Source organism: Cariama cristata, unplaced genomic scaffold (genome assembly GCF_000690535.1).
Source record: "Cariama cristata isolate BGI_N322 unplaced genomic scaffold, ASM69053v1 scaffold15861, whole genome shotgun sequence".
NCBI classification, from domain to species: Eukaryota; Metazoa; Chordata; class Aves; order Cariamiformes; family Cariamidae; genus Cariama; species Cariama cristata.
Window position 1 is genome coordinate 85,766 of NW_009600005.1, and position 27,050 is coordinate 112,815.

The window sequence follows — 27,050 nt, forward strand, 5'->3', positions numbered from 1 at the left end:
AAAAAATAATCTACTATTAAATAAACAGAACTGACTTTGTATTTGAGACAGAGAAAATTCACACAAAAGGAAATTGAAATTTCTATTACCTGAGACTTACTTCATTCATGAGCACCATGAACCTAAAACACTTTGCAAACTAATCCAATATTGTGAAACAAATTTAAAGCTGGTATTATCTTAAAATTTAATAACTCACTAGAGAAATCACTTTATACAGGATATTTCCTTATTCTTATCTTACTCTATTTCTTTAACCTATTTATCTTTAGTCTATCTCTATCTTAATTCTCTTCTCCTACACTGAAGAGGGGTATGATGAAGTATTCTGTTCCCATATAGAACAGAACTTGCATAAGTACAGGAGAAGCCTCAGGTTTACTTGTTTAATCTTCCCCCTGGCTTTTGAACCTGTAGGCTGAACTTGTCAAATTTTAAAGATCTCTATAACCAGGAAGGCTAGAAACTTCTTCTTAAGAAACCAGGATTTCTCCTGGTAACAGCAAGCTTTTGAGAGCTGAGGGAAGATTTGGTAATACCGAATTTCCATTTTCTGAGCAACATAGCAAGTGACTCAGTTTTACTAATTTTATGAAACAGAGCACTGCTACAATAGTAGGACAGATGAGTAACTCAAATGTTGGCCTTGTAGCATCTAGGAATATTTAGGAAATATTTGCTCTTGTTACATTACAGGTTTATCCAAAGAGGTTCAAAAGACTTAAGCTGAAGTTTTAAAAGGTACTTATACGTGCCAATGCTAAATGTTTACTCTTAATTCCATTGATTTATAACATGCCACCACTCTGCTGGCAGAGATTTTCTATCTGCTGCCACCTCTTCCTCGAGCTCTAGAAATGAAATAACTTACTAAACTTTCTGATACGTGCAGTTTCTTCTACCTCAAGGAGGTACAAGTAGATCACAGATGTGGTAGGTTAATTGAAAAAAAAAAATCCATTAAAAATACATAAATTTAGTGATCAGTTGTCACGTGCGATCTCTTAGAGATTACACATTGATAGCAGCAATCAAATCAAATTTCTGTAGTTGTTACTGTACAACTGAAGGGTTGTTAAAAAAACAAACAAAAAACCACACACACACAAAAACCCCACCCAGCAAACCAATTGCATTCCTGTTAGGAATTGTAATTACGGACAATTCTGCTGTAGAAAATGTGACTTTTTAGTTTGTTGTTGTGACAAATTTGAGGCTTTAATCTAACTCATCACTTTGCTATCTAGTTACTAATTTGGAATTTTCTACATACAGTGTTAAGGTGATTCTAGTTTCCCTGCAAACTATATATTTTGGCTACCAAGTGCAGTTTAGAGGGGCTTAGCATGGTTATTTGTTCTTATTCAGAAATTATCAATCTAAATTTATTATTAGGCTTTGAAACCCCCAAAAATATTCTAGCAGGGACCTAGCACTACTGTTTTAAAAGAAGAATCTTTGAGTTCATCCAACTCTTGTCTGTGCTTAAAAAATTTTCCTTTAGGATCTTTACCTGTGAGCAGTTGTTCTTTTTAGAAGGTTTAAGGAACCAAGAGCCAAAACTTAAACTGAAGTAATCATCCTTGAAGAACAGCATACAGGAAAAAAAAAAAAGTATATTTATCTAAGCTTTTTCTTTTGTAAGGGCTCAGGGCTTCGCTCAACTCTGGAAACAGGCAGCGGAATTCTTAAAAGTCTTTAGAGGTGTTAACTTTTTTGCAACTTTAGATGTTTGTTAACTTTTGGAGTTTGTCACCATTACGTGACTCTCTACTGCAGTTATATGCCAGGATTATGTCTGGAAAACCAGAGGTCCGTTCTGACTGTGATGGAGAAAAAAAAATGCTCGCTCTTTTCTGACTCTTTGGAGAACACCCTGAAATAATGCACTCCTCCATTTCCCATCCACTGCTTAAACAGGATTGACTGAGACAAAAGCCACTTGCCAGAGATAAAAGCATGTTTCTGTGGAGACCAAAGGTGACTTCTAGGTGCTGGTCATCCTCACAGACATCACTCCAGAGTTAAGCACAGTGATTTAGATGAAGCAAGGAAAAACTAATCTGCTGTTACAGAGACAGTGTCTGTTGCTAACTAAAGCATATTAGAAAATACCTTTAAAATGAATACACTGAACTAGGTTAGCAGGGAGTAGCTTTTACTAGAGAAGTTTATGATACTACCCCATATGCTCAAAACAAGCCACACAGAGGGTAGGCACCTGGCTATCATTCTGTCTAGTCTCCTAAGAGGACCTTGCTTCCTGGGTTTGCTACACAGATCTTGGGAATAGGTGATTTTGTAGCAATGGTGGAAATATAGGTTCTACTCAGCAGGTGGTTCAGGATGCCTGAGATACATGGCCAAAGTTACTGGGGATATTCAGCTCTTCTCTGCTTTGTAGCAGTACTTTTGTATGAGTGGCAGAGTATGCAAATGATCTACCTGTAAGTTCACAGTTATGACTGAGGAGAGAAGTATGAGGAAACTGAAACAGTTTCAGACAAAAGCCAGAGTAAATCTGGGCACGTGTCTCTCTCTCCTGTGCATATAGACCATGTCAGGTGTGTGAAAAGAAAACTTGGGGAAAGAATACTTGTTTCCAGTGATGTTTCCTTATCAGTTAGATGAATACATTTCCTTTCAATTTTGGTTATATTTCCTGTTTTCTATGCAAACACTGTTAACTCTGGGGAATAAGCTACCTAGTCTACAAAACAGTGACATATACTTACAAGACTCATTTAGGGATTCACAAAGTCAGAAAGATCTTGAATGTGTCCTGGAATGAAGGGAAAATAGGTGTTGCACTATTATACGCTGTACTACCTGGGCCCTTGCATTTCCCAGTTGGTAATTTGGGACAAAAATATGGGTCTATCTACTACCAGATGTTATCCTGCCTAATAATTAAAAAATCTGGAAAAGGTAGTTCTGTGGGGTTTTTTGTTGGGTTGGTTTTGCTCAAAGTTTGCATGTAAGGAGAAGGACACAGCCACCTACATCGATGATAACTGCATGTGGGATGAATAGGTGCAAGGGGGACTTACTTTAACCCCTGTTCCTCTGGCAACTTTGCATAGGACAAGAATTAGGGCAGAAGGGTTTATCTGCTATTCTCATGTTCTGATTCAGAGATCTTCCTTTTTTTTGATTATGATTACAATCTCTAAGACAGACATAAAAGGTTTAAATAAAATTATCTGCTATTATATGAGGGTTCATGATGCAAAGAATAAATTTGTGCATCCTCTCAAGAGACAGAACCCTCTTCTCCGCCTCATTGCAACTTTGCCCCCAGGTTAACGAGTGACATCCTGGACTTCCTGAAGTTAGTGGCAATGCTTCATCAGGTCTGTTGTATCCAAAACAGGGATACAGGCATGGTTAGAAAACAGTTATGGAAAAATTCCAGGAAGAGGGATCCTTTTCTAGGTAGGCACTGAATAATTGCTTAGAATAAACCTCAATCCACACAGTACCAAATGGCTAGATGGATGTATTATGGTGACAAAATGAATACGGCATTAAGACCAAAGTATGGCTTCTAAAGGTTGAATGCAAAAAAAGCCAACAAAACAACCCACCCAAATAGTAATTGCTATGCTGATACAGGAATAGCAGCTGGAAAAGTGCAATGTATGGAGACTCTCTGCTTTAGGGTAAACTGCACAAACCTGACTTAGTACAAAACAGCTTTTGAAAGTAATATATATTACTTTCTATATATAGAAACCAATATACCAGATATTCTTCTCCTTCCTTTTTTGAATTTACGGTAAAAGCAATTACAGTAGCACCAAAGATGTTAAAACATAAAGGTTTCAAATGTATTTCATGCTATATGCTATTATACTGCAATTAGATACTATGCTTTCTATTTCTTTAGAGAGTTGTAAAGATAACCTATAATGTATTCTCCACTTAGACTAGATGTTTGAACATCCTCTGAGTTTCTAAACTTCCTATCCTATAGCATAGGAAAGTACTTGATGATAACTGTATGCTCAAGATACATTTTTCATTCTTCCAAATCTAACTGTAATGGACTTCAAGTTGAAGCATTAGTACAGCCTCAAAAAAAGTAGGACCGAGAATAATTGGGTTACACTACAGAGCAAAAATGAAACACAAAGTATAATTTTTAATTGTTTTTACAACTAGTCATAATTCTGCAGGTAATGATGTAAATGCAATGACTTGGCAGACATACAATATACAAATACATTGGAAAAAGATATTTGTGAAAACTGTAATGATGATCTATTCTGCTTTTTAAAAACTCTTTACAAAACAATCCATAAGTTTTTCATAAAAACACTGGCATAGATTAACTGCTGACTTTTCTCATTAAAAAACCAAAATGTTTTAAATAATGTTTAGCTTAGAAATGCTGCTTACCTTAACTTTTTCTTCCAGTCTTCCTAAGCGTAGACTGCCTTCTACTATTTTGTTGAGAACACCGTTATTCTCATTTTCCAAACATTTGGCCTGCAAACGTATGGTATATGTAACTAAATGTAATCATTACTTTGACAAGGCAGATAAAATACATACACTGAGGAAGACAAAGCTATTCCGTTTTGAGCTCCAATAGTCTGAAGAACCAAGAAGGAAAAAGAATCCTGAAAATTATGCTAATAATGGCTAATTAATAATTTGTCAACTGACTGCGAATACTATCTCACTAACAAATAATACCCTGAAACAGTTTTATTCTGAAAGGATCATAGCTACTGATCCTGTAAACCCAGCCAGTTCTGCATACTTTTCTACAGGTGTATATGCAGGGATCCCATCTATATGTATGAGACTCATCCTTCTGGGTCAGATTTTGTAATCTGCTCTGAAAAGAGGCCTTGAAATTGGCAGAAATTTTGTTTTCTAGGCCTTCCCATTAGACAACCTTATTAGATTACCTGACTACAAGATACCTGCAGTCTAACTTTCTGCCAAGGTAAGTTTTAAGTTCAGCAATTAAAAGCAGGAACAGGTTGTTCTGAATCAGCTCTACCAGGCAGCGAAGTAAACTGGATATTTAAAGGTTTTACTGATACTAGACCATTTAAGTAGAAAACTTTGTCTCGGAGTATCTCTGCTGTCAGCCCAGACACAGTGAATTCATAAAAAAAAAGCAAGACTTGTGCACTGTTTAGTGAAGTTGCCACAAAATGGAGCAATAATGGACAGCAAGTAAATATGTATCATCATCATACACATACACAAGAGAATGTGATCCAAAAATAAGATAAATAGTTTTGCATGACAGGACTGGCTTCTAATTGTTGGATCAGTTTATACCTGTCTAAAGAAAGATGGGCCATAGTTGACTGCATTTTGGGCTGCTTTCCATGGACCTACTCTGAGCTTTTTGCACATGCATGGAACTTGATTTTCTACTGTGTACTTTCAGGTGCAGGTTTCAGAAGGGAAGAATATGATGTCAAATACTGCACACTTGCAAAGATAGGGTTTACACTACCTTGTGGTGATTAAAGTTAGGTTAAGACATCTTTCCTTCTGAAACAGGCTTTTACTGCTAAAAGTATTCTGAACATCTCCTAAGGTTATTATTAAGCCAAATGGCATACCTTGTACTTACAGGTAATTCTGGATCTCTGTGATGCTTCTCATGTGGTATGCTGAGTATTTGAAAGTAGGTATACCAGAGATTGAAAGATAAGAACCAGCTCCCCTAATTCCTAGCAGACATTTATTGTGCCTGGTTTCACAATCCTAAAGTTTAGTTTGCAGTGGACAAGGATTTGAGTTTGGTTACCATAGCTCCCCTTCTAGAATTAGGAATTAACTGCTATGGAATCTTTTTACCCAACACTGATGACAACCTTTGTCTACTACTTGAACAGAAGCAAAAGAAGCTTTATTTTAACAAAGTTTTGTGAAGTTTTCCAGAACCAATTTGGAGACAGAGTACCAATATATAAAATTGAAATTGTGTCCAAGATCTTGTAAAGCAAACAAAGTGTGCCTGTAAAAAGCCCAGTAACTTCCATGCCAGACAGTTCCAAAACTGTTCCAGACAGTTCCACTGAACAAAAGTTGTTCAAAATGACTGCTCACCAAAAAGGAGCGATAATGTGCGTGTCCGCAGTAGAACGTCCACATAGATCACTTCAAGGATAATAGTTTACCTTTAGATTCAGAAATGCATATTAAAAATTTATGATTGCATGCTATTTTTCAATACGTGTATCTTCAACAATTGAAGTCAATCACTAAAACCACGTTAAAAAATTCTTTTAAACTTAATATATACCATTGCAGACTCTAATGCTGATGTGAGCTAAGGCTTAATTATGTTCTCTCCAGAAATTAAGGTAGCTGCTTTTAACCACTTTTCTAGAAAATAATTTTTTGCTGCTCCTATCCTATTTGCAAAAGTCTACTTAAACAGCCAAATCCTTAAACTGAAATTATAGCTTTCTTTTTTGATAATTCAAATTAACAATAAGTTGTGCCAGTAGGATGATAATTGTGTAATATATCAATTAAGTCATATTAATTATTTAAAGGTAATTACCCAAAAAATAAGATGATCACGTTCCTGAGCGATCTTCTCCACCAAACCAATAAGGTTTGTTAAATAGTGATGGCCTGCAACTTCTTTTTCCATTGCTTCCTCCAACTGCAGTTTCAAAAGACCTATTTTCTTCTTTAATCGCCTACAACATTAACAGAAAAAGGAAAAATCTTCAGATTGGGAATTAATAACAGCATTAAAAGAACTTGCATTGCATGTGCAAATTAACTTGTACAATTCTCAAACAGTGAAACATATTGTTAAATATGCGTTGGCTCAAAGCATTTGCAATGCCAAAAGTATAATTTCCCACTTTTGGGGGCTGTTTTTCTTTACAGTATGTTGTGTGAATAACAACAGTAACAATGATTCAAAAAAACAATTTATGCAATGGCTACAAGCTTGTATTTCTTAAGAAATATAACAATAATACTGTTTTTACTTTTTAAAAGTATTGTAAGCCCAACTCTGAACCACTAGGGTACATGAGAAGGTCTGCAAATAGTGCAAGACCCTATTTTTCAGGTGAGTACATAAATGATTAATTGCTGTAGCTAACTACTAGCATTGAAGATATATTCTTCATCTGCATGAAAACATACAAAACTTAGCAAAGTTACTTGACAACCAGGCCTTTACAGGTGACAAAGATGTGTTTAGGGAACATGTTTTTTCTGTAATAGGTAGAAATGACACACTGTGGGACGTCAGGCAATATTTTTACAGATATTTCTGCTGTTATTTTTAGGAATACAAGTATTTCTACATAAGAAAATGAGAATGTGATATGACCTGTTTGTCTTTTGTGTCATTTCCATCTCAGTTTCCAGGATCTTGTTGTCAGCCATGAAGTTATTTTTCTCTAAAAGCAGTTTCTTGTTTTGAGCTTGCAGTGATGCTATCTTTCCCATTAGGTCTTCTACCTCACAGCGCTTTTTCTCCTGCTCCTGTTGTAAATTGCTGTAAAACCCAACAGCATAGAACAGGCATCACATACAGACCTAGTTCACCAAAAAGCCAAGTTACAGTAAGATACCCATACTGAAGGTATGAAAAAGATACATTGAGAATGCTTAATGTTCAGTGGTGACAAAGAAAGGTATTACAATCTCATGACAACACAAATAATGAATGAAGCATAATACAAACAAAATTACTCAAATAATTCATCCTGACTGCACTTGAAATAGAATTTAAATTATAAAAACTTCCTATATAGTCCAAATGTATTCCCTTCCTAATTTTTTTTAAAGAAATTACTACCAAGGCCAAAAAATAACGTCTGAGAACTTCTCACGAAGGCACTGTACGAAGAACCAGTAACTTGCACTAGCCTAAGGCTTGAAAGCAAACAAATTTACAGAATGTCTTTAGAAAAACATTACTTTACAGACTATGCTGCATGACAGCATTTTTGTGTTGTGCTGTTTCATGTTATTTCTCTACCATAAAGACTGGAGAAACTTAGTATTTCTAGTTTAGAATTTCAGGATCCTTCAGACATTTTCCTAAAGATGGGAACAAAAGAATGAAAACGTTTTATATACAGTGTTGATATAAGTAAACAGATTTGACAAAAATGGTATTTTTAATGCCGCCTCTTCCACTATTTAAAAAGGTACATTTAGCAGTACGTACTCTATGGTCGAAATACTTCTCTAGATCTGGGATTTCCCTCTGGAATTTTAATTGTCTATAAAAAGCAAGAAAGTACTTTTGGAATATTTCTTTATCTTTCTTTATACTTTAGTATTTACCTTCCTAGATTACCAGCATAAGTTTCCACTCACCTTCTACCTACAGAGTGATGCGTATGTGGATCTGTTCATGTGAACACTTTGCAGAATTGTTTCTCTGTGCACCATGTGTAAACGCATACCTTTTTAAATCATTCACCAAAGCAAAATGCTCCTCTGCTGCTATTCTGCTATCGAGTTTGGCTTTCAGCTCTTCACAAGTGGAATGCAAAGCTTCCAACTGCTTCTGGTACTCTGCTATCTCTTCTTCTTGACTCCGCTTCTTATCTTCTAAGTTTATTATCTGTTTGGTCAATTTTGAAGCTTTTGGGAGGAAAAAAAAAAACAAAACTGGTTACAGCAGAACTAATTCAATCACCTAGTGAAACTCCAATGAAACCAGTAATACGTTAATTCCTAGTTGTTCAAAGCATTATGTAACAGTGGATTTGTCAGTTTGTTTTGTATTTTAGCAGCTTGGATTTTTTTTTTTTTTTTTTTTTTTGCTGTCTCAAGCAATTTGTTTTGGTAAAGTGCCAAAACTTCAAAATTACTTCTTTTCAGGGCTATAAGCTATCTGCTCATTGAAACATCATTTTACTCTGAAAAATCCTCTGATTCAGATTTTACTAATTCAGCAAAAGAAGCTAAAATGGAACATGTCTTTTGTGGCCTAGTAGACAGGCCACACATCTAGAGACTGCCTAGTTTGTGTTCACTGATGTCTGAGTTTTTCCTGTAGTATGTATTTCAATCACTGGATACACTGCCAAAACAATTGTAGGAACTGAATGGAAGATCAGGGCTCTTGCTTCCTTGTGAGAACTCCAGCAACAGATAACAAAATCTGTCAGTGTTTACTAAGGATGTTCTGATGACAGATTAAGCTATTTTGAGATTTGGAAAAAGGAACACCTCATTTTGGAGCATTGTCTGGCCTCTGGCCTTGGGTTGATAAGTTGTTCTCTTCTGAACACAGATGGATATAGGGAGAGAGAGAGAGAGAAAACTCTAAACAAGAAATTCAGAAACTTTAAGAGCAGACTGGAAAGTATTTCTAGTTAGGCAGCAGATGAATAAAAAATTTCAGAACTGGAGTTTTACTATATAGGTTCACTTAAGGAAAGTGTTCTTTTGCTATATAGGTTCAATAAAGGAAACTGTTCTCATCAGTGACTTATGTTAAATCGTACATAATTAAATGTTTTTCAGAACATTCTAATCTGTGAGTTAAGATTCAATTTTGCTTTTTAAACTTCATTAAGAAATCTTACTTTCAATTTTGGGATTTTCTTTCTATTTTGGGATTTTAAACTATAACATGCTAGTTCTCTTTCTAATATCCAGTCAGAAGGCTATTAACAAGAAATATCCAGAGGAATCTACCAATGCAAAACATAACTATCAGCAGAAAAATTAATCTTGGTCAAGAAATAATATTTACAGGCAAGACAAGGAATATCAAGTGTTCTGAGTTCAAGTAAATACAAACCTCTGATAAAACAGCAATAGATAACAGATTATTACTTGAAGATGAATGTAAATGTAAGCAGTATCAAATTATAAAAGTGTGAAATCAAATACTGCTACTTATAATTAACTATATGAAGTGATAAACATTGGTTATAAAGCAGGAAATTAAAAAAAACATACAAATTCTAAATTGAACATTTAAATAAGCAAATAATATCTCACAACCACCAACCTGTAAAGTTTAAAGTGCTCTTAAAATATGAAAATGAGTGTACTGCTGTTTAACAGTTCTTGTCACTTTTTCAGAGAAAGCAAGTCAAAATGGAGTATGCTGTATACTGTTAATAGGCGATACTGACATTTCTTTTCAGTATCAGTTGACATCCAGAGCTTGACCTCATATTAGTGTTACCTGCATTCAGCAATGCTTTGTAGGCATATATGAAGTTGCAAAAAAACCCAAAACCAAAAAAAAAAACACCAAAAAAACCCACGCCCAGACACAACCAACCAAACCTGCAGTACCATCTTTGGTGTAGTTCAAATGACTAGCAACTCAAGCACTTTACCTTCTTGAACATGTTGTCTGTGACTATCTTTTGCTTTAGCTTGTTGAATTTTGAGTTGCTCCATCAACAATCCATTTTCTTCCAAGACCAGCTTGGCCTGAGTTTGCAGCTGCTGCCTGCAATGACAACCAGCTTATAAATGAAGTATAATTCAAATATTAACTTATGTCCAATGAAAAAACACAACTGACTTCCAACAGTGTAAACCTATAACATCATATTTGAACCTCTTTAAAAAACAAATTAAAAACTCTCATTGAAAGCAGTGTCAGGACCCAAGATAAGCTTATTAGAGACATGAATTCACAACCCTCAAAATGTAAATGATTTTAAAAAATGTTTAAAATATTTTACTAACTAAAGCAAAAATTCCTGATAGAAAGAAGGAAAAATATGAATGTGTGAATTAGAATTGTAGCATCATAGAATGGTTGAGGTTGGAAGGGACCTCTGGAGGTCATGTGGTCCAACCCCCCTGCTCAAGCAGGGGCACCTAGAGCCAGCTGCCCAGGACCATATCCAGATGCCTTTTGATTATCTCTAGGGATGGAGGCTTCACAGCCTCTCTGGACAGCTTGTTGCAGTGCTCACAGTGGAAAACTGTTTCCTGGTTTTCAGAGGGAACCTCCTGTGTTTCAGTTTGTCCCCATCGCCTCTTGTCCTGTCACAGGGCACCACTGAAAAGAGCCTGGCTCTGTCTTTACACCCTCCCCTCAGGCATTTATATGTGGTGATAAGATATTCTCTGAGCCTTCTCTTCTCTAGGCAAAACAGGCCCAGTTCTCTTCAGACTTTTCTCATGAGGGAATTAAAGCTACATAATGGTGCCAGGTGACTTGAAGACAGCTATGTAACTAGTAACTGAATCAAATTTGTTTTCAAAACATGTGATAAGTTCTTGGATAGGATTTGGATTTACTTGGCTTTGATCTCTGGAAAAATACCACCAGTGTGTTTCATGGGCCTGTAAAGATGGGCCATTAAACTGAACTATCCTGAGTAGAGAACTCAACTCTCTACTTTGTAACTACTATTAATTCAGCTTTCAAGAAAACCAATACCAGTCTTTCTGATGTTAACAAAAGCGTAAGAAACTACTTGCTGTTCTAATAATAGCTTAAAAAGTTGAGAAGTACTAGCCAGAATGCAACAAGAAATACAGTACAAGTGTCAGATGATATCACATGAATTTAAACTCAAGAGTTGTCATCAATCAATCAGCAAAAGAAGCCTAAACCCAAAGAAAGTGTAGCAAAATAGACTGTTACCAAGGATTTCTGATGACAGTAACTAACACAACATATATCTAGTTTGTTCATGTGTGGCCTGACCTAGATAAAAATGCATCCTATTATGTATAGATCTAGATAGGGACAATTTCCCCTACCATCAAATGATATTCTGACTACAATTTAAGCTGAACCATACAGTTAACAACTGTTGTCTGGCAACTGAAAAACATAGTCTTAAACTGTCTGCCCTGAAGATTTTTGCAAACACAGAAATGGAAGCCAGCTTACTTGTATCCAGGAAAAGCTCTGCACAGAGGAGCTTGTAAGTTTAGCTGACTTATTTAATTTACTGCAGTGGACATAGGAGAAGGAAGCAAATGAACATCAGTCAAATGCACTTACAAATTGGTTAATAGCTAAGATAGAGTTCATATTGTTTAACCACTGAATACTCTGCATGTGTTCATCTGAATGGATAAATATGAAATGAAAACTGAATGACAAACTACATAAATTATTTCTGACAGGAAGGTCAGTGCTGATGTAAGATGCCAAGCATTACTAGCTGAAAGAAACAATGGAAGTTTTCTTCCCATCAAAACTATCTAGGCTGGAGTTAAGGTTGAGGAAATGGGATTTGTCTTTGAAGTATAACAATTTTAAACAAAGAACAAAATAATTTTCCAGGTAAAACTGTAACTTTCAAATTGGTATCACTAAGATCCTATTTCATCAACAGGTTTAGGCATAAGGAACGTCTCCCACACTGCTAAGCTATATCCTCACACTCAGCTATGCCTGGCACCATAAAGCAACATGGTGAAACAAAATTTTAAAGATTGCTACAAAAGGGGGATTAGGCTGACCAAGACCAACTCCTTTATGTGCTTGACAGTGCATCCCATGACCAGTTATGTAAATGCAAAAAAAGGAGCAATGTGAGCGTGAAGAAGCCACTGAAGGTACAGACCAAAAGCTGGGCAAGGTGGTATTGCTGCTGACATCCCTGCCTTGCTGAACCCCAGCCTTAAACAGCTCCCAGACAGAGCCTATAGACAGCCTGAAACAGCTCAGAGAGATATGAACTTTTCTCATTCATTTGCAGAGAAGCAAATTAAAAGCAAAGGTGTTAAAAGTTCAAAAATTCATATCTAAGAAGCCAAAACACCTCTGTGAAGAGTGTTTTGGAGTTTGAGGACAGTATATAAGCACTCAAGGATACATAAAATATCCAGAGTATTTTATTAAACCACCTATAAAGCACTTTGATACCTTTAAAACAACCTACTTAACCAAATCTATACAGAAACTAAACACTTCTGCAATTCTGCCTTGAGGAGGCTCTCACTGAAAGTCAGTCAATGTTATTCGTTCAATCTGGACTTAAGATTGGAAGAGACAACTTGAGTCAGAATGTCCTCCTAGTGCAGACAGTGTGCCATATGATCCCTTCCATACAACTACCACCTGTGTCATGAGTACAGTAAGAATTTTTATGTTCGCTACTCATGGTGGATGCTGTTCCAAAACCTGTTACGCTGGTTAGGAATCATCTTCCACTTTCCACTTTAAGTTTGTTTATGGCAAATGCATACTCAGTTGTTGTTCTAGTAACACTGCCCTCAGTCCTATAAATACAGCTCAAGTAGTTTTTTGTGTACTCCGTGACTCCTGTTCCTGATGTGCATACAGAAAGCAACATTGTTCTTTCTCAGCCTTTGTTTTGCTAAATGAGAAAGGCCAACCTGTCTAACCTCCAAATAAAAGAGGCTCTCCATTTCCTTGGCTACACCACAAACCCTTTCAGCTCTGTTTGTCTGTACTTAACTATGCATGACTGGGACCCTCCAGAGATTTCCATACAATCCTGTTGTTATTGCCCAACCTGTACTAGAAGGACCTATTCTAACATACCCCAGGACTCTACTGCTGCTTTTTTTTTTTCCTTTATAGCTGTTGCCCTAAAAAGCTCACAATCATCTTGTGATGAACCAGTATGATGAGCCTCTTCTCCATCTCAGTTACCAACTGATGAATGCCTGACTTAGGTAAAGTGTTATTAAGCCTGTTATGTATTTTATACTACTTAATTTCATTATGTTTGCATTGTTTCACTTCAAGAACAGAAAAATCTTCTAATGCCATATTCCAACACCATCTTACATTAATGAAAAAATGATGTCATTGGCACATTCCTACTATTAGTAGGAGTGTAAAAGTTAAGTATGTAACCTGCAAGGTCTGGGACAAAATTACATGGGCTTCAGGTGCAAAACTGCACATTCACTATTTAATCTTTACTCCAAAATTATTTTCAGGCACTGCAGATCAGCATTGTTCCAACGAGACATAACTGTGACCCTATTAACTTTTCAGCAAAACTTATTTTGCTTGAGGGGAACAAAATTTTTCCTTAAGAGCTGTAATCTTAAAAGTTTGCTTGCAACAAGGAAAATAATGAGTAGCTTTTAAATTAATTTCTAGTAATATAACTTACCATTCTGTAGGAGTAATAAAGTTGTTTTTATTTAATTGCTCATGCAGGTCTTCATTCTCCTTCACCAACTCTTCAACTCTTACTTTAAAATTCTTCATATCCTCCTGGAAGACAAAGGACTCCGCATAAAATTCTTCAGAGGTAAGTATTTTGTTTTAATTTTCACATCAACAAAAACTTTTATAAATATACATGCCTGGGTGCCTTCTGATTCTTCTGTTAACAGCAGACTACTCACTCATCTTTAATTCAGATGTGCATACTTAACTTTTAAATTGCTTCATCAATCTACTAATATTTGAATAAAAAATAATACAGATATTTGAATTGTGACACATTTTTGCCAAGTGTCATTTGAATTAAGCGAGTTGCAGATCCTTAAAATATGCATTTAAAAAACTGAATTCTGGAAATTACGATATGATACTATACATTTTCAGTATGAATGACCTGAATTTGAATATGGTAGGATAATAACAGTGAATTTACAGTAATATAAAACCCTCGGTGTTTTCTGCTAATTTTATGGCTTAATTTTTTGAAGGAAATAAATTTATTTTGAAAAGCTATGGCAGTTCTGCTGTGAAGCAAAACACCATTTTTCAAAGATACAGTGACAAAAAAATACTTCTAAAGAGCAAAAAGAGTGGCCATTCCTTAAATACCTAGAAATAAACATTCTTCTACCACAAAATCCACAGGCCTGTAACTGGAAAAGCAGCTATACAGGGCACTGAATCCCCATTATTAATGATAATGGTAAATTCTTTCTACCACTGACTGTGTTTACGGTTTACTCTATTCAGAGAGCACAATTCTTGTACATCTCAGTGTAGTGCCTGCTTCTACATCTGAATAGGCTGACAAAAACAAGTAAGCCAAGTAGGATAAGATAGCACAATAACTATGCATGGAAAAGTAGAACAAAGTCACTTTGAATTTTAGGCAGAAAATAGCTTTGACAAATCTCTTAAAAAAAATTTCAGTAATTTATTTCTGCTTTAGTGTAGAACTAGATTTTCTTTAAATGGCAACTTGCCTCATGTTCAAGATTTAAATCTTCCTTTTCTCTTATTCTATCTTCATATGCCAACAGAAGAGGTGACAAATACTTCATATCCAACTTTAAAAAAATTAAAAAAATAAAAATCCATATAAATCAATTACAAACCATAATCTCATCCATATTTTTTACTTCTTTTCCTGCTATATATTGCCAGTTTTAAAAGCTATTAAAGGTTTACGTATATGCCTTGCAGACAAAAGTGCAGGACTTACACAAGCACGCAGACCACCATATGCAAAATCATGCTGCAGAAGCACTTAATAGCACCGCTTTAGGAGCAAGCTTTGGAAAGGACAAGGCTGGATGCTATACTTGCACACTTCACTAAAAAGCAGCTATTACTTGTCAGTGTATGCAACACAGCAGAATGTGGATACAAATTAATATGAAACCAACCTGAAAGAACTACAGTGAATACAGTTAATAATAGTCAAATTTAGACCACATTCATTAGTAAGCGGGAAAGGAATTTTTACACTCTCAAACCTGCATCTTTAAAACTAAATACATACATATGTGATTCTTGGATATTATAGCTAGAAAAATAGAGCAGGAGGACTTTCCTATTTCTGTATAGTTCTGAATAACAGTGAGAAAGGAAAATTTAAGATTTGATTAGCATTTCAAGGAGAAATTGTTTCACATATTACAAATACATTCAATTTCACAGACTATTTGCCTTCTGCTTGCCAGAAGTTCATAGGCTGCTAGTGGATCCATGACCATTCCTACCATCAGAATCACTGAAATATGCTATTTTCTTTTAGTATCATCTTCAAAATAATCATAACAGAAGATTAACAATTAAGCAATAGACCTTGAAGCAAACTATATGCTAGACAATACAAAGTGAAGATGGTATTTATGATTCTCAGCATAACAGTACTTCTACTTAATTCGCATTCAGTAGTTCAAAGCTGATGATTGTATGCAATCTGTAGCTTACTGTAAATTCAACTGGGGCTGCACACATTCATTGCCAAGTTCTGCCCTACATCTTTTTATGCAACAAACAAATGTTTACAATATTCTACTAGTATGTGATAGTTCAGCAGAGTAACTAAATAATATCGTGACTATTTTGGTTCCAGTAAAGAAATTCTACTACTTAGAAAGGAATGAACAGATGAGTGAAAATATTATTTTACTTACCAGCCATGGTGGCGGTGGTCCTTTTGTGGGTAAACTTTTCAGTTTTAGATGCTAAAGTAGATTTTTAAAAAAGATACCGAAATTATTTTCTGCTTTTTGAAGTACCAACCACTGTCCACTGCAGTCAGAATTATGACCTCAAGTAAGCTTATGTTTCTAATTACGTGTTGCGTATGTAACACACACTCAACAAAGTCAACAAAACTGGAAGTTCAGTATCTTACTAATACAAGAGAAAGTCTAACTTCTTAAAGTTAGACTTAACAATAAATGCTTATTTTAAGTTTCAGAAAAAGCCTATGCCATTTGTAGACTTTGCAGCAAATTTGGAGAAAATAGTCTTAAAAACTCAAAGATGAATGAAAGGACAATGGGACATTTCAGTACAGACTGCCTTTATAACCAAGATTCTCACCTCTTCTTGGGACAACGGCCTGAATTTAGTTTGATAGCGACTTAATTCTACATTTAAACGATGGACCGTCATTTTCAAAGCATCATTTTCATCCACCAGTTCTTGTGCTTGTTGTCTGAGAGAAAGTAATTCTGTAGCCTCCTCTATTAAAACAAATATCCAACAAGAAAGTTCATGAAAAATTACTAACAAAAAATCATTAAATTCAAACAACCAATTAACTTTTTTTCATGATCACTTAAGTATTCCTTGACAAAATTTCTACAAACATAGAAAATACTGTTTAGAAACTACTTCTGCATAGATACTTGCTCAAATCAATGAGTGGAAACCTACTACTGCAGGAATAGGTTGTAAGAAATTAGAGAAACCAAACAAGATAAATACAGAATACCTTATACGTTTCTCCCACCTTCTCTATGTGACTTCTCTGCAGCTTCTTTAAGTCTTCTGTTTTCTTGTTCTAGTCTCTTCAGCTTCAATTGCTGTTCTTCCATTTGCTGTTTTGTTTCCATAAATTGTTGGACCATAGCCTGGTATGCCTTGTTCAGAGACCAGTTTTGTTGTTTTAGTGCTCTGAACTTTTCTTTAGTCATATTTTCCCGTGCTTGCCTTGCCCAAATAGACACATCTGTAATGCCACAGTACCATGTATTTAAATGACATTCAGACTTGAATACAAGTTTCAGCAAATTATAATCCTTTTTTTCTAGTATTAGCATTATGTATGAGTGATACTTTGTAAGATATAAATGAGTTCAGGGCTCCCAGAAGACAAGGCCAGGGAGAATGAAAAAAGTGGATTTGGAAAGAGAGCTATATAGTGGAGTGGCTGAAAGTTCGCATCGGTTCTCTCAAGACACTGAAAACATTCCTTCCTTAAAGGGAAAAAGAAAGAGTCAGCAGATCTCCCTCTCCCTAGCACCAGTCACTAGAGAGGTAAGACAGAACTATCCACTGCAGGAGGCAAAGTGCATGTGCCCAGCATAATCTAACAGCATACAGGCATGAATATAACTTAATACAGAACTAAGAGTTCCTTAGTATAGGATATATATGAAACCCAAGTACTGGTTTTGAAATACAGAGGTATCTCTTGTAACTGATGACATATAACAGTTTCGTGTATTTAGTATTACTTCAGGCACTTATAGTCACTGTTAACTCTCTGTGAGAAGGCATAAGATAGTTGGACAGCACAGAAATAGACACAAACCCATGAACTCATGATAGGCACTTATCCCATCCATGTCACACACAAAGTTAAGAGGTGCTGTGGCTGGAATTGTTACATGGATGCAATAACCTACAAATAAGGCACTAGCTGAAGGTAGACAACATATCTCATGTCACCACATGTTTACCACTTCAGTTGTGATGGATTACTTAATAATGGTGACATCCTCTAGTGTAGATGAAACTTAAGGGATTGGAGAGTTCCAGTGTGACTTTAATTTCATTACATCGTTTCACAGTCATTTACTTAAGACTTCAAAAGTCACTCAGATTGGAAAATAAAAACAAGTCTAAAACACCTAACATAAAAAGCCTGGAACTATTGGTTTTTATACATATCACAGAGCACTCAGCACTTTCTCACCTCCTGTACAGGAGAAATACCTCTTTTTCCCCCCGTGAATTTGGCTTCAAGAGTACAAGCAGGAAAATCTACTTTTATATACATATGTATATTATTAAAGTGAAGATGTGTAGTAAAGTCATAGAAAAATCAGAAATACCTGGGGATGGTGGAGGCTTTTCACATACCAGATTTTCAGCTAATGATTTTTCTTCCTAGCACAGAAATAAAAAATGAGACAATTTGCTTTAACAGTTATCCTTTCTGAAGTACTCTGAACAGCACCACTGTTGGAGAACTTAAGAAACAGAACTTTTGAAGTAGTTTCTTTTATATCAACAGAATTTAAGGTTGGATTCACTACTGACAATATATGACTTGTCATTTACCCACCTTGACATCATTTTGTCAGTTATCACTGCCATCAGTCACTTGTGGACACTTGAAACTGTTAATATTTTCTTTAGTTTTCAAAGATGTACAGCTCTCAAAACAATTTTATGGCTGACATAAAAGTCACATGAACGTAAAGCTTCTTGACCAGAACCATCCTTGACAGGATGGATATTGCTCCCACTTGTTAGTTTGTATAAACTAAGACTTTAGAATAGTCAATTATGATACGAATTGTCAGTCTCTAACTGGGAATCAGCAAATAAATTAAAATGTAAAATGTTCTTCAACAAAGTTGAAGAACTTTGGTCTCCCTTTCCTGATAAAATAAAGTACCTATTTTTACGTTTTCAGAAGGTTCTTTCATCATGAAAGAACTACAGGCTGAATTCATACTAATGTATTTACTTGAGGTGAACATGATTGATATACAAACTTTCTCCATGTTTTTATGAAATAGCAGTGAGGTTTTGTAAGGATATGATGCTATGTAATTTAACCTACCAAGACACTGATGACTAAATGAGTCAAAACTCACACTTTCAAAAGAAAATACATGTGGTCAGGAACTTGAAGAAAAAAAGTGATGTTAACAACAGAAGAACTGACCGTTTTTGTAAATAATGTTTCACCAAGTTGATCTGAGAAACTAAACTTTTGGGAATTCTTTTTCAAGCTTATGAGAGCAGTCAGATGGGCCCAGTTGGAAAACTAGATAAAAATCTGGTGAAGCCAGGCTCAGAATTTGAAAGTTATCAGTAGGAGCTATCTCTTGCTGTAACATGATGTCTCCCACTCTCAGTTTCTTTCTTTCACATGTGGAACAACACACGACATATTAAAAAAAAAAACAACAACAAACAACTTTTGTACGGCCTATTTACCTATATAGTCACTTTTTTCCAAAAGGAATTATTTATCCATTCTCGTACTCCAAAAGAAAAAGATTCCCTAGTGGCAATAAATTAGAGGGTTTTTTAAAGTGACTGTAAACTATCAGCTCTTTATAACACCGTTTTTTCTAAAATGCATCACAAATTAACCTTCATGTAAGTCTTACCTTTGCATTCAAGCCAAGATGTTGGTCTTCTGCTAAAGAAAAACAGATCTTTCATTTAAAAACAGAAGTATTTGTAAGTCCGTAAACTATAAGGATTCATATGAATATCTAAGCACACATATTATATACTGCAAACAAATGTAAGAAAGTGCTCCTAAAACCAGAAATCAGATCACTAACTTTCCATTATCTCTTTTATAGTGCATCAGGATACTGATGTGAGACCTTACTTTACCTCACACTGTATAGACACAACCATGGAAGAAATGAAGCTGTATTGCTGTCTTCCACTATTACTTTAGAATTTGACTGAAGGACAAATGAAATACCTTCATTGATTTTACTAGGCTTGAATCCTATTGCATCTCTGAAGAAAACAAGAGCAAATCTAACCGTTTCCAAGATCTGCAGCTCTTACTCTGCAGAAGAGGGATTAGAAACGGCTTATTTATCCTATTCTTTTCAGTTTAACGCATCCACTTCCTAAATGGTTTTATCAAAGCAACCCATTCTTTCTGGATATTGTTCTCTATAAAGCTTTTCATATAACTCCACTGAAATAATATTGAAACAACACTGGGATCCAACATGAACCAAACTTAGAAGCACAAATATTTTTTTTAAACTGACTCCATTCTGCTTCCTCTTTCCTATCCAATAGCTACTAGAGTGCTGCCATCCTCTGTAAAAACTGAATTTTGCAGCTCTGGAACAAATTCTGATTTCATGTTTTCCTAATTTTAAAATAATGGACAAGATAATTATGCAATAAAACTCCTATGCAGGTAGATTGGTCTTGCTCTCTTGTCATAATTTTTTCTTCACAATATTCTATTGTTACAAGAAAATAGCTTAATGACAGGTGCAGTTATGAACCAAATGTCCCTGATCTAATGAAATTACTTACTGCAAAAAAATTATTTGGGAAGCTTAACAATTCAGAGCTTAGGGTGATAACCTGAGACTGACGATCATGTTCAGCTCTCTATTCTGTCAGAACTTTCCTCTGTGACCTGATGTACAATTTTAAGGCCCAGACCTTAAAAGACAGCAAGAATAATACAACTTCTGTAGAAAGGATAAACAATCCTATTATCGTGCCATTTGATTATTTAAAAAAGAAAAAAAAAAGTTCTTATTGCTGATTTTCAGACATGACATTTTTTAATCCAAGAAAAATGACTGAATAAAAATGTTTTCTTCTATCTCTAGCTTTTGTTTTTTTAACATTGGTAGTTTCTACTTATTTCCACATTTTGAGCACAGTAACACTCCAATAGTTTCCAGAGCATAAATTAGATTGATTCTGGCACATATATCAACAGAAACATAGTACAGAATGACTGTACTACACAAGACAAAGAGTTCACAAAACTTTTTTCTCTCTCTCACTTTTTACACTGGCTGACAGTGGATGTGTAGGAGTTTCAGTTATACAGTGAACACAGATCAATCTTCCCTCTTTAAGCAAATTTTTAATTTTCCGTAACTACTAGAAATGGCTAAGTATTTAGTAGTATTTCTTTCATTGCCCTTTTTAAAAAAAGGTAATATATCATTATCATATAGTATTATTTTATTCAAAAATTACTTTTCCCCATGGTATTAAAAGCTTCAGCATTTTGACTTAAAGTAAGTTTATTTACCTTCTATTTGCACATTTGACTCATCCACCAGCACCTGAAACTCAGTTTCACAAGAAGGCTCCTCTTTCTTGTCAGCATTAGAACTAGGAGATGGTGGAAACTCTTCCTATGTAAAAATAAGACAAGCCTATCTAAACCATGATAACTCTGTTAAAACAGCCCACAGGTCTTGACATCTGTATGAAACCTTTAGTGTACTGATGTCCCAGTCACATTCAGAATTGTACTCCAGTATTTTAAGACAATAAATGATAAGATGTACTTTTTTTGGTTTAGGGCTCTATGTAAATAAAATCTAAACCTTACAATGATCAACAGCAGGTAGGAAACTATGATAGTCATTTAGTTCACAGGGCAAATATTCCCTGTCACCTTATTCAGTCATAAGAGTCTATGAAATTATCCTACATTTGCTTGTTTGCTGTGTCATATCTAAACTTGCTCTTAATAAAAGATCAACCATTTATCTACTATAACACAGCACTGAGGGATTCATGAAAAATTTTTAACATAGTCTTTGCTGGTTTTCCTCTGTTGATTGCACAAGAGTGTCCCACCTATTCTATTCACTCCCTTTTTTTTCCTCCTCCTTTCTTTCCCCTTACTGACTACTGTCTTTTCACCTAGGGGTGTTTTCTGATTTCTTTCACATACGTAGCATTTTGTTGTTTTTTTACCACTTGGTTACTTCTTCCTGTTTGTTAAATCTTTGTATCATTTTGGACTGAACTTTAAATGTGCCTTAGGAGTATTAAGCTGCTTATTGCTGGTTAAGACAATCCAAAACTGTAACATAGAAAAATTCACTGGTCTTCAAGACAACAAGGTAATTTATTTTGTTTGATTCTGAATCTCCCTGTCTCCAGATAGGTGTCTGCTCATTAGCACAATACTGAATCATTAACTAAGCTTTCACCATTTAAAAGTAAAGTTCCTAGCGCTTTTAACAAATAATCTACTACATAAGTATCAAGCCCAACATAAAATATTGAACATTTTACAAGACTAAATTATGCACAATAATTATACACAATACCAGTGTTTTCCTAGTAAGAAAAGGCTCCTAATAATCAAAGATAGGGAATCTGTGAGGATCAACAAACCAACCTAACTTGTGTAGGAGTAAATGAATCACAAAAAGCAGCATGTGAAATAAAAATTGAATAAATGTCTGAAGAGTAAGAAGAGAATGGAAAGCCTTAGAAATATTTAATATTCACATTAATATATTAAAACACAGTAAAGGAATTAATGCATTTGAAAAGCCTACCTTTTTATTTTTGCAGGGAACAGCATAAATAGCATTGGTGCTAAAGCCTTCCCCCCTTTTCTCATTACTCTGACAGCTGGACTCTGCCTCTTTATCAGCATCTGAAAGATAGGTATCCATGTTCTCATCCTCACCATAATTGCCTAATATTTCCAGGGACCGTACAGAAGATCTGTCACTACCATCAAGTTTCCAGTGGGGCCTGCAAGTAGAAAGCAGTTTAAAGCCTATTCTAGTGTTGCTCACTCTTCTAAAAAAAATAAACACTAGTAGAACCATGAGTCTTACAATATACACAAGTCCAAGCAGCTGACACAACCAGACATCTAAGCTTCTGTTAGCTGCAAACAAGGAATCTAGCCTATGTGTATGCTTTAAAATAGATGATTAACACCAGAGCTACACTTTCTTCTCTATTTTAAAGAAAATACCAGATTAGAGATCAAAGGTTGCTAATTCTACCGAAAGAAGAGTCTGAAATAATTATTTAGCACAAAGGAAATATCTGACATGTAATTCAGATGATTCCTCAGTGATTAACTGTTTGTATAACTGATCATCATTTGGCAGAAATAATATATGGCTTTACTTGTGATTGCTGTACAATCCAAATCTCCCTCTCTCATAATTGTATGTGTGACATCACTTTATGAGAAATGGAATAAGGATTTTAGACCCTTCAGACCCAATTTATGAGACAGTGAGAAAAAAAAGTAAGCGTCTATAACAGCCTGAGTTTGCTAAACTCTTTGGTAAAACTGTATCATTGACAAATTCTATTTCTAATATAAGATATCAAACCAGAAAGTATACAGTACCCCGTTCTGAACTCCGTGACTGTCGCATATGGTTCAAAACATTCTTGTTCCACATAGGTGGAATCACCTTCAGAAAGTGATCGCTGCCGAGGCTGAGGAATAGCAACAGTGCGCCCTGTTAGTGTTGTTGCAAGGATAGCTGCTGCTAGAGCAGATCTGGAAGAGAAGCGAATAAAGCAATGAAACAATACTGACGTCTTCTCTGTGCTCCGCATTTTATATTTTTTTCCTTTGCAAAATGTCTTCACTATTTAAGCAAAGCAAAATATTCACAGTTAACAAGCATAAACGCCACTGAGACTGCTAAGGGACTGGTTATAAACTCCCAAAGTAAAGCACAAAACTGGGCAAGCTATCGTAACGTGGCTATCCAAGAGTAAAGTACAATACCTATTGGTTTTCCCAAATCACATGCATGAAAATCATGGAATATACTGAGTTACATTCCCAAAACTGACATTGACAATTTACAGTACTTAGCATTCACTTTAGCCATAACAATACTACCTGGCATTGTGTTGAAAAAGCTCCATGTTCTGCTATTTTGTCTCCTAGTTTCCATTATTCCCTACTCTGACCTTTTACTGATGACTCTGAAGCTGTTAATAAATCCTGGCACACTGCCAACTAGCGCAAGCATAAGTAGATAAAAGTGCCTATTTGTGGGATGCTGCGGACTATAGAGAAAGGTAAGACAAAGAGGAAAAAACAAGTAGGAACAAAGATTAAAGGAGAGAAATGGTGAGGACTGTAACAGGAATGACAACTGGAGGTCAAAAAGGAACAAAAAATGAACTAGGATGAAGTAGGAATGTTACAGACAATAGAAAGACCATAGAAAACAACCAGAATTGAACTAAACGTGGAGAAAACATCAAAGAAAAACTGTAAGAAACTACAAGTTAAAAGAAAAATAAATTTGTATTTTCTCTTTATGTAAATTGCCTATATAGCAATTAAAATCCAATCCAACATGGTTTTACGTGCCAGTTTAAGTCCCTGCTTTTTTTAATATGCAATAAAATGGCACGTTAGTAATGTTTAATTTATGCTTTTCTAAGGAGTTAAAATTTCCTGACTCACTGTACTAGTACTGCTACAGTCCTACGCTCTGCTTGAGCAGCCAAATTAAAAATAGCCCTAACTTTAAATAGTCCATTTGTCTTTAATTGACTCAGATTTATAATGTTACATATTCATAATGCTCATTGTCCTAATTATTTAGCATGCTTAGGAGTGGGAGAAAAACAGGTATCTTTACAGTTCAAAGAAGGGAATTTCCCCAATTAAAAATATATTCTGTTTATGAAAAGGTCTATGTAAATACTGCAGCAAGGACATACAATTCTTCTAATCATGCTTTTCTAGTATGCTATTGTAGTCGATGAAGCAAAAAAAAAAAAAATAAAAAAAATCAAAACCTACCTGGGCCTCTCTGGAGAAGGGTTTGGACTACGAGGGGGAGGGGTGCGGGGAACTGCAGGTTTAGGAGCTATGGTAGCGGCAGGGACCAGGCCATGAGCTATATGTTTCTAAACAATTTAAAATAAAATTAGTTGACAATGACTTTAAGGATCACAATGAAAAAAACACAGAATTGAACATGCACAAAAACTAACAATGTAAAATCATATAAAACGAAAGAACAATTACATGCAATTAATGTAAACAGAAGACTTGAAATGGTTCCAAGTTTAGCTTTTTAACATGCATGAACAGCTGCTAATGAAGGTTAGAAATGTAATTTACATAAGACCCATGAATGTAGGTTTTCCACCCACTATATCACAATTTGCAAAAATAGAATTTTAACTTACTCAATTCAAGTTTGGTTTTTTCCTGTACATATACAAGAAAAAAGGAGTACTAGAAATCAATTTTTTCCCAAATATTTGAACCCTGCTTCAGAGTAAGAATATTAGTCCCTTTCTTGTAGAAAGAGTCTGTCAGTCAGAAGTAATCCTCAGTCATAGCAGCATGAGATGGAAGAAAAAACTATCACTAAACAAGTCTTGCAGTCAAAGGTTCAACCTGAATAAAAAAACCAATTCTAATGCATTTTTATCAGCAAACTCAACAATTTTTTCAAAAGGATAACATTAAATACCAGCTCAGAAAAACTTGGACCAGAGTTCCCTATGAAGAGTACTTTGAATGGAATCACATAAGGTTGAGGTTGGAAGGGAGCTCTGGACATTGTCTAGTCTAAGACCCTGCTCAAAGCAGGGTCAACTAGAGAGAGTTGCTTGGGATCCTGTCCAGCCTGGGAAATCTGTTCCAGCACTGGACTGCTCTCACAGTATTTTTTTTTAGTTATTATTATGCTTAAGTTGAATTTTCTGTGTTTGAATTTGTGCCCATTGCCTCTCGCCCTCTCTGCAGGCATTAGAAAATACTATGTCACAATAAAGTCCATCACCTTCAGACAGATGTTACTTTTTTATGGGGTAAAACAGGCCAATTTTCTGCTATTTCTGCTACAGAGGGTTTTTTTTTTTCAATTATTCTTTAATTGCCTTCTCCAGCAAGATAATGAACAGGTGAGTTGGGAAATAATTTCTGTCTTTACAAGAAGGCGCATCAGCTAACTAAATGGTGCATTACGAAGACTGCCTTTTTACTCAGTCTTATCTTGCAGATGCACTGCTCCCTAATTCTGGAAGTCTGTCTGGCATGCACCATTTTGTTTACTAAAGGTTGTTGACTGAAGATGTCTTACTATGATTACCAGGGAATACGAGGTAAAAGGATGCTGTCATCCCCCAGTAAAAGTAAGACAACAACAGAAGATCAATACTTTATTTTCACTCTAATAATAAAAAAACTTCAATTACTCCAAGTACACTAGAAGATAACACCCACACCATTGCTGACAATCCTGCAACCCCTGGCTTCTCTAAGCTTTCGCTACGAACTTTTACTAGTTCACTTCAGGGCAGTGAATGTGTGCTTCGAGGACCACCTCAGCAAGCGACTGGAAGCGAGCGAGCTCCACTTCCACTCCGGGGACTCCAGCCCCCGTCTGCACCCAGAGGCCGCCCTGGAGGCGGAGGGCGCCGGGACACCTGCCCCGCCCAGAGCCGGGTGTTCCTGGAAAAGACGGGCGGGCCCAGGATGCAGGCAAAGGAGAGCACCAGCACCCAGCCTCCTGACACCTTCTTTTCTTTGCTTAGGATTTATCTTTCTCCTCGTTTTTCACTTCAGTCAAACTGCTCAGCGATCCCTGGCGTAAACCGCAGGGCATAGCCGCCTTCCCCGGGGGCCCCCGCTCGTCCCGCCCGGGCCCGGCGGCCCGGCTCCCTCACTGGCCCTACTTCGCGGGCACGGAGACCCGCCCTGGATGGAGGGATACTCACGAAGGGGCCCTTCCGGGCTCTCCTGAAACTAAACGCCATCGCGACCGAGTAGGGGATGGATCTCTTCTACCGCCTCCCGACTACTTTCTCCCCACTTCAGACGCTTCCCCCTCGCGACCCGCCTAATAACAACGGCGCGGCGGATTTGCTACGGGTTTGCGCTCCCCCAATGAGCACACGCCTTACTCACCCGTCTTCCGGCCTTGGCAACCTACCAGTGGCGAGGCCCGCCCCATCCCGCTTCCTC

At 36.1% G+C, this 27,050-nt stretch overlaps 1 protein-coding gene across 1 annotated transcript in view; it reads right to left on the bottom strand.

Moving 5' to 3' along the window:
* CEP89 (centrosomal protein 89kDa) overlaps positions 1–26,846 on the bottom strand; it is a 37,250-nt gene extending 10,404 nt beyond the window's left edge. The window contains exons 1-17 of the mRNA XM_009709882.1: positions 26,804–26,846; positions 24,873–24,979; positions 23,448–23,603; positions 22,630–22,831; positions 21,360–21,465; positions 19,714–19,742; positions 18,421–18,475; positions 17,094–17,312; positions 16,682–16,824; positions 16,267–16,317; positions 15,088–15,171; positions 14,049–14,152; positions 10,320–10,435; positions 8,421–8,601; positions 7,334–7,501; positions 6,542–6,683; positions 4,402–4,491 (exon numbers count right to left, since the gene is read on the bottom strand). Of these exons, the coding sequence (XP_009708184.1) occupies positions 4,402–4,491; positions 6,542–6,683; positions 7,334–7,501; positions 8,421–8,601; positions 10,320–10,435; positions 14,049–14,152; positions 15,088–15,171; positions 16,267–16,317; positions 16,682–16,824; positions 17,094–17,312; positions 18,421–18,475; positions 19,714–19,742; positions 21,360–21,465; positions 22,630–22,831; positions 23,448–23,603; positions 24,873–24,979; positions 26,804–26,842 (1,992 nt within the window). The 5' untranslated portion in view covers positions 26,843–26,846. The remainder of the gene's footprint in view (positions 1–4,401; positions 4,492–6,541; positions 6,684–7,333; positions 7,502–8,420; positions 8,602–10,319; positions 10,436–14,048; positions 14,153–15,087; positions 15,172–16,266; positions 16,318–16,681; positions 16,825–17,093; positions 17,313–18,420; positions 18,476–19,713; positions 19,743–21,359; positions 21,466–22,629; positions 22,832–23,447; positions 23,604–24,872; positions 24,980–26,803) is intronic.
* Positions 26,847–27,050: the final 204 nt, after the last annotated feature.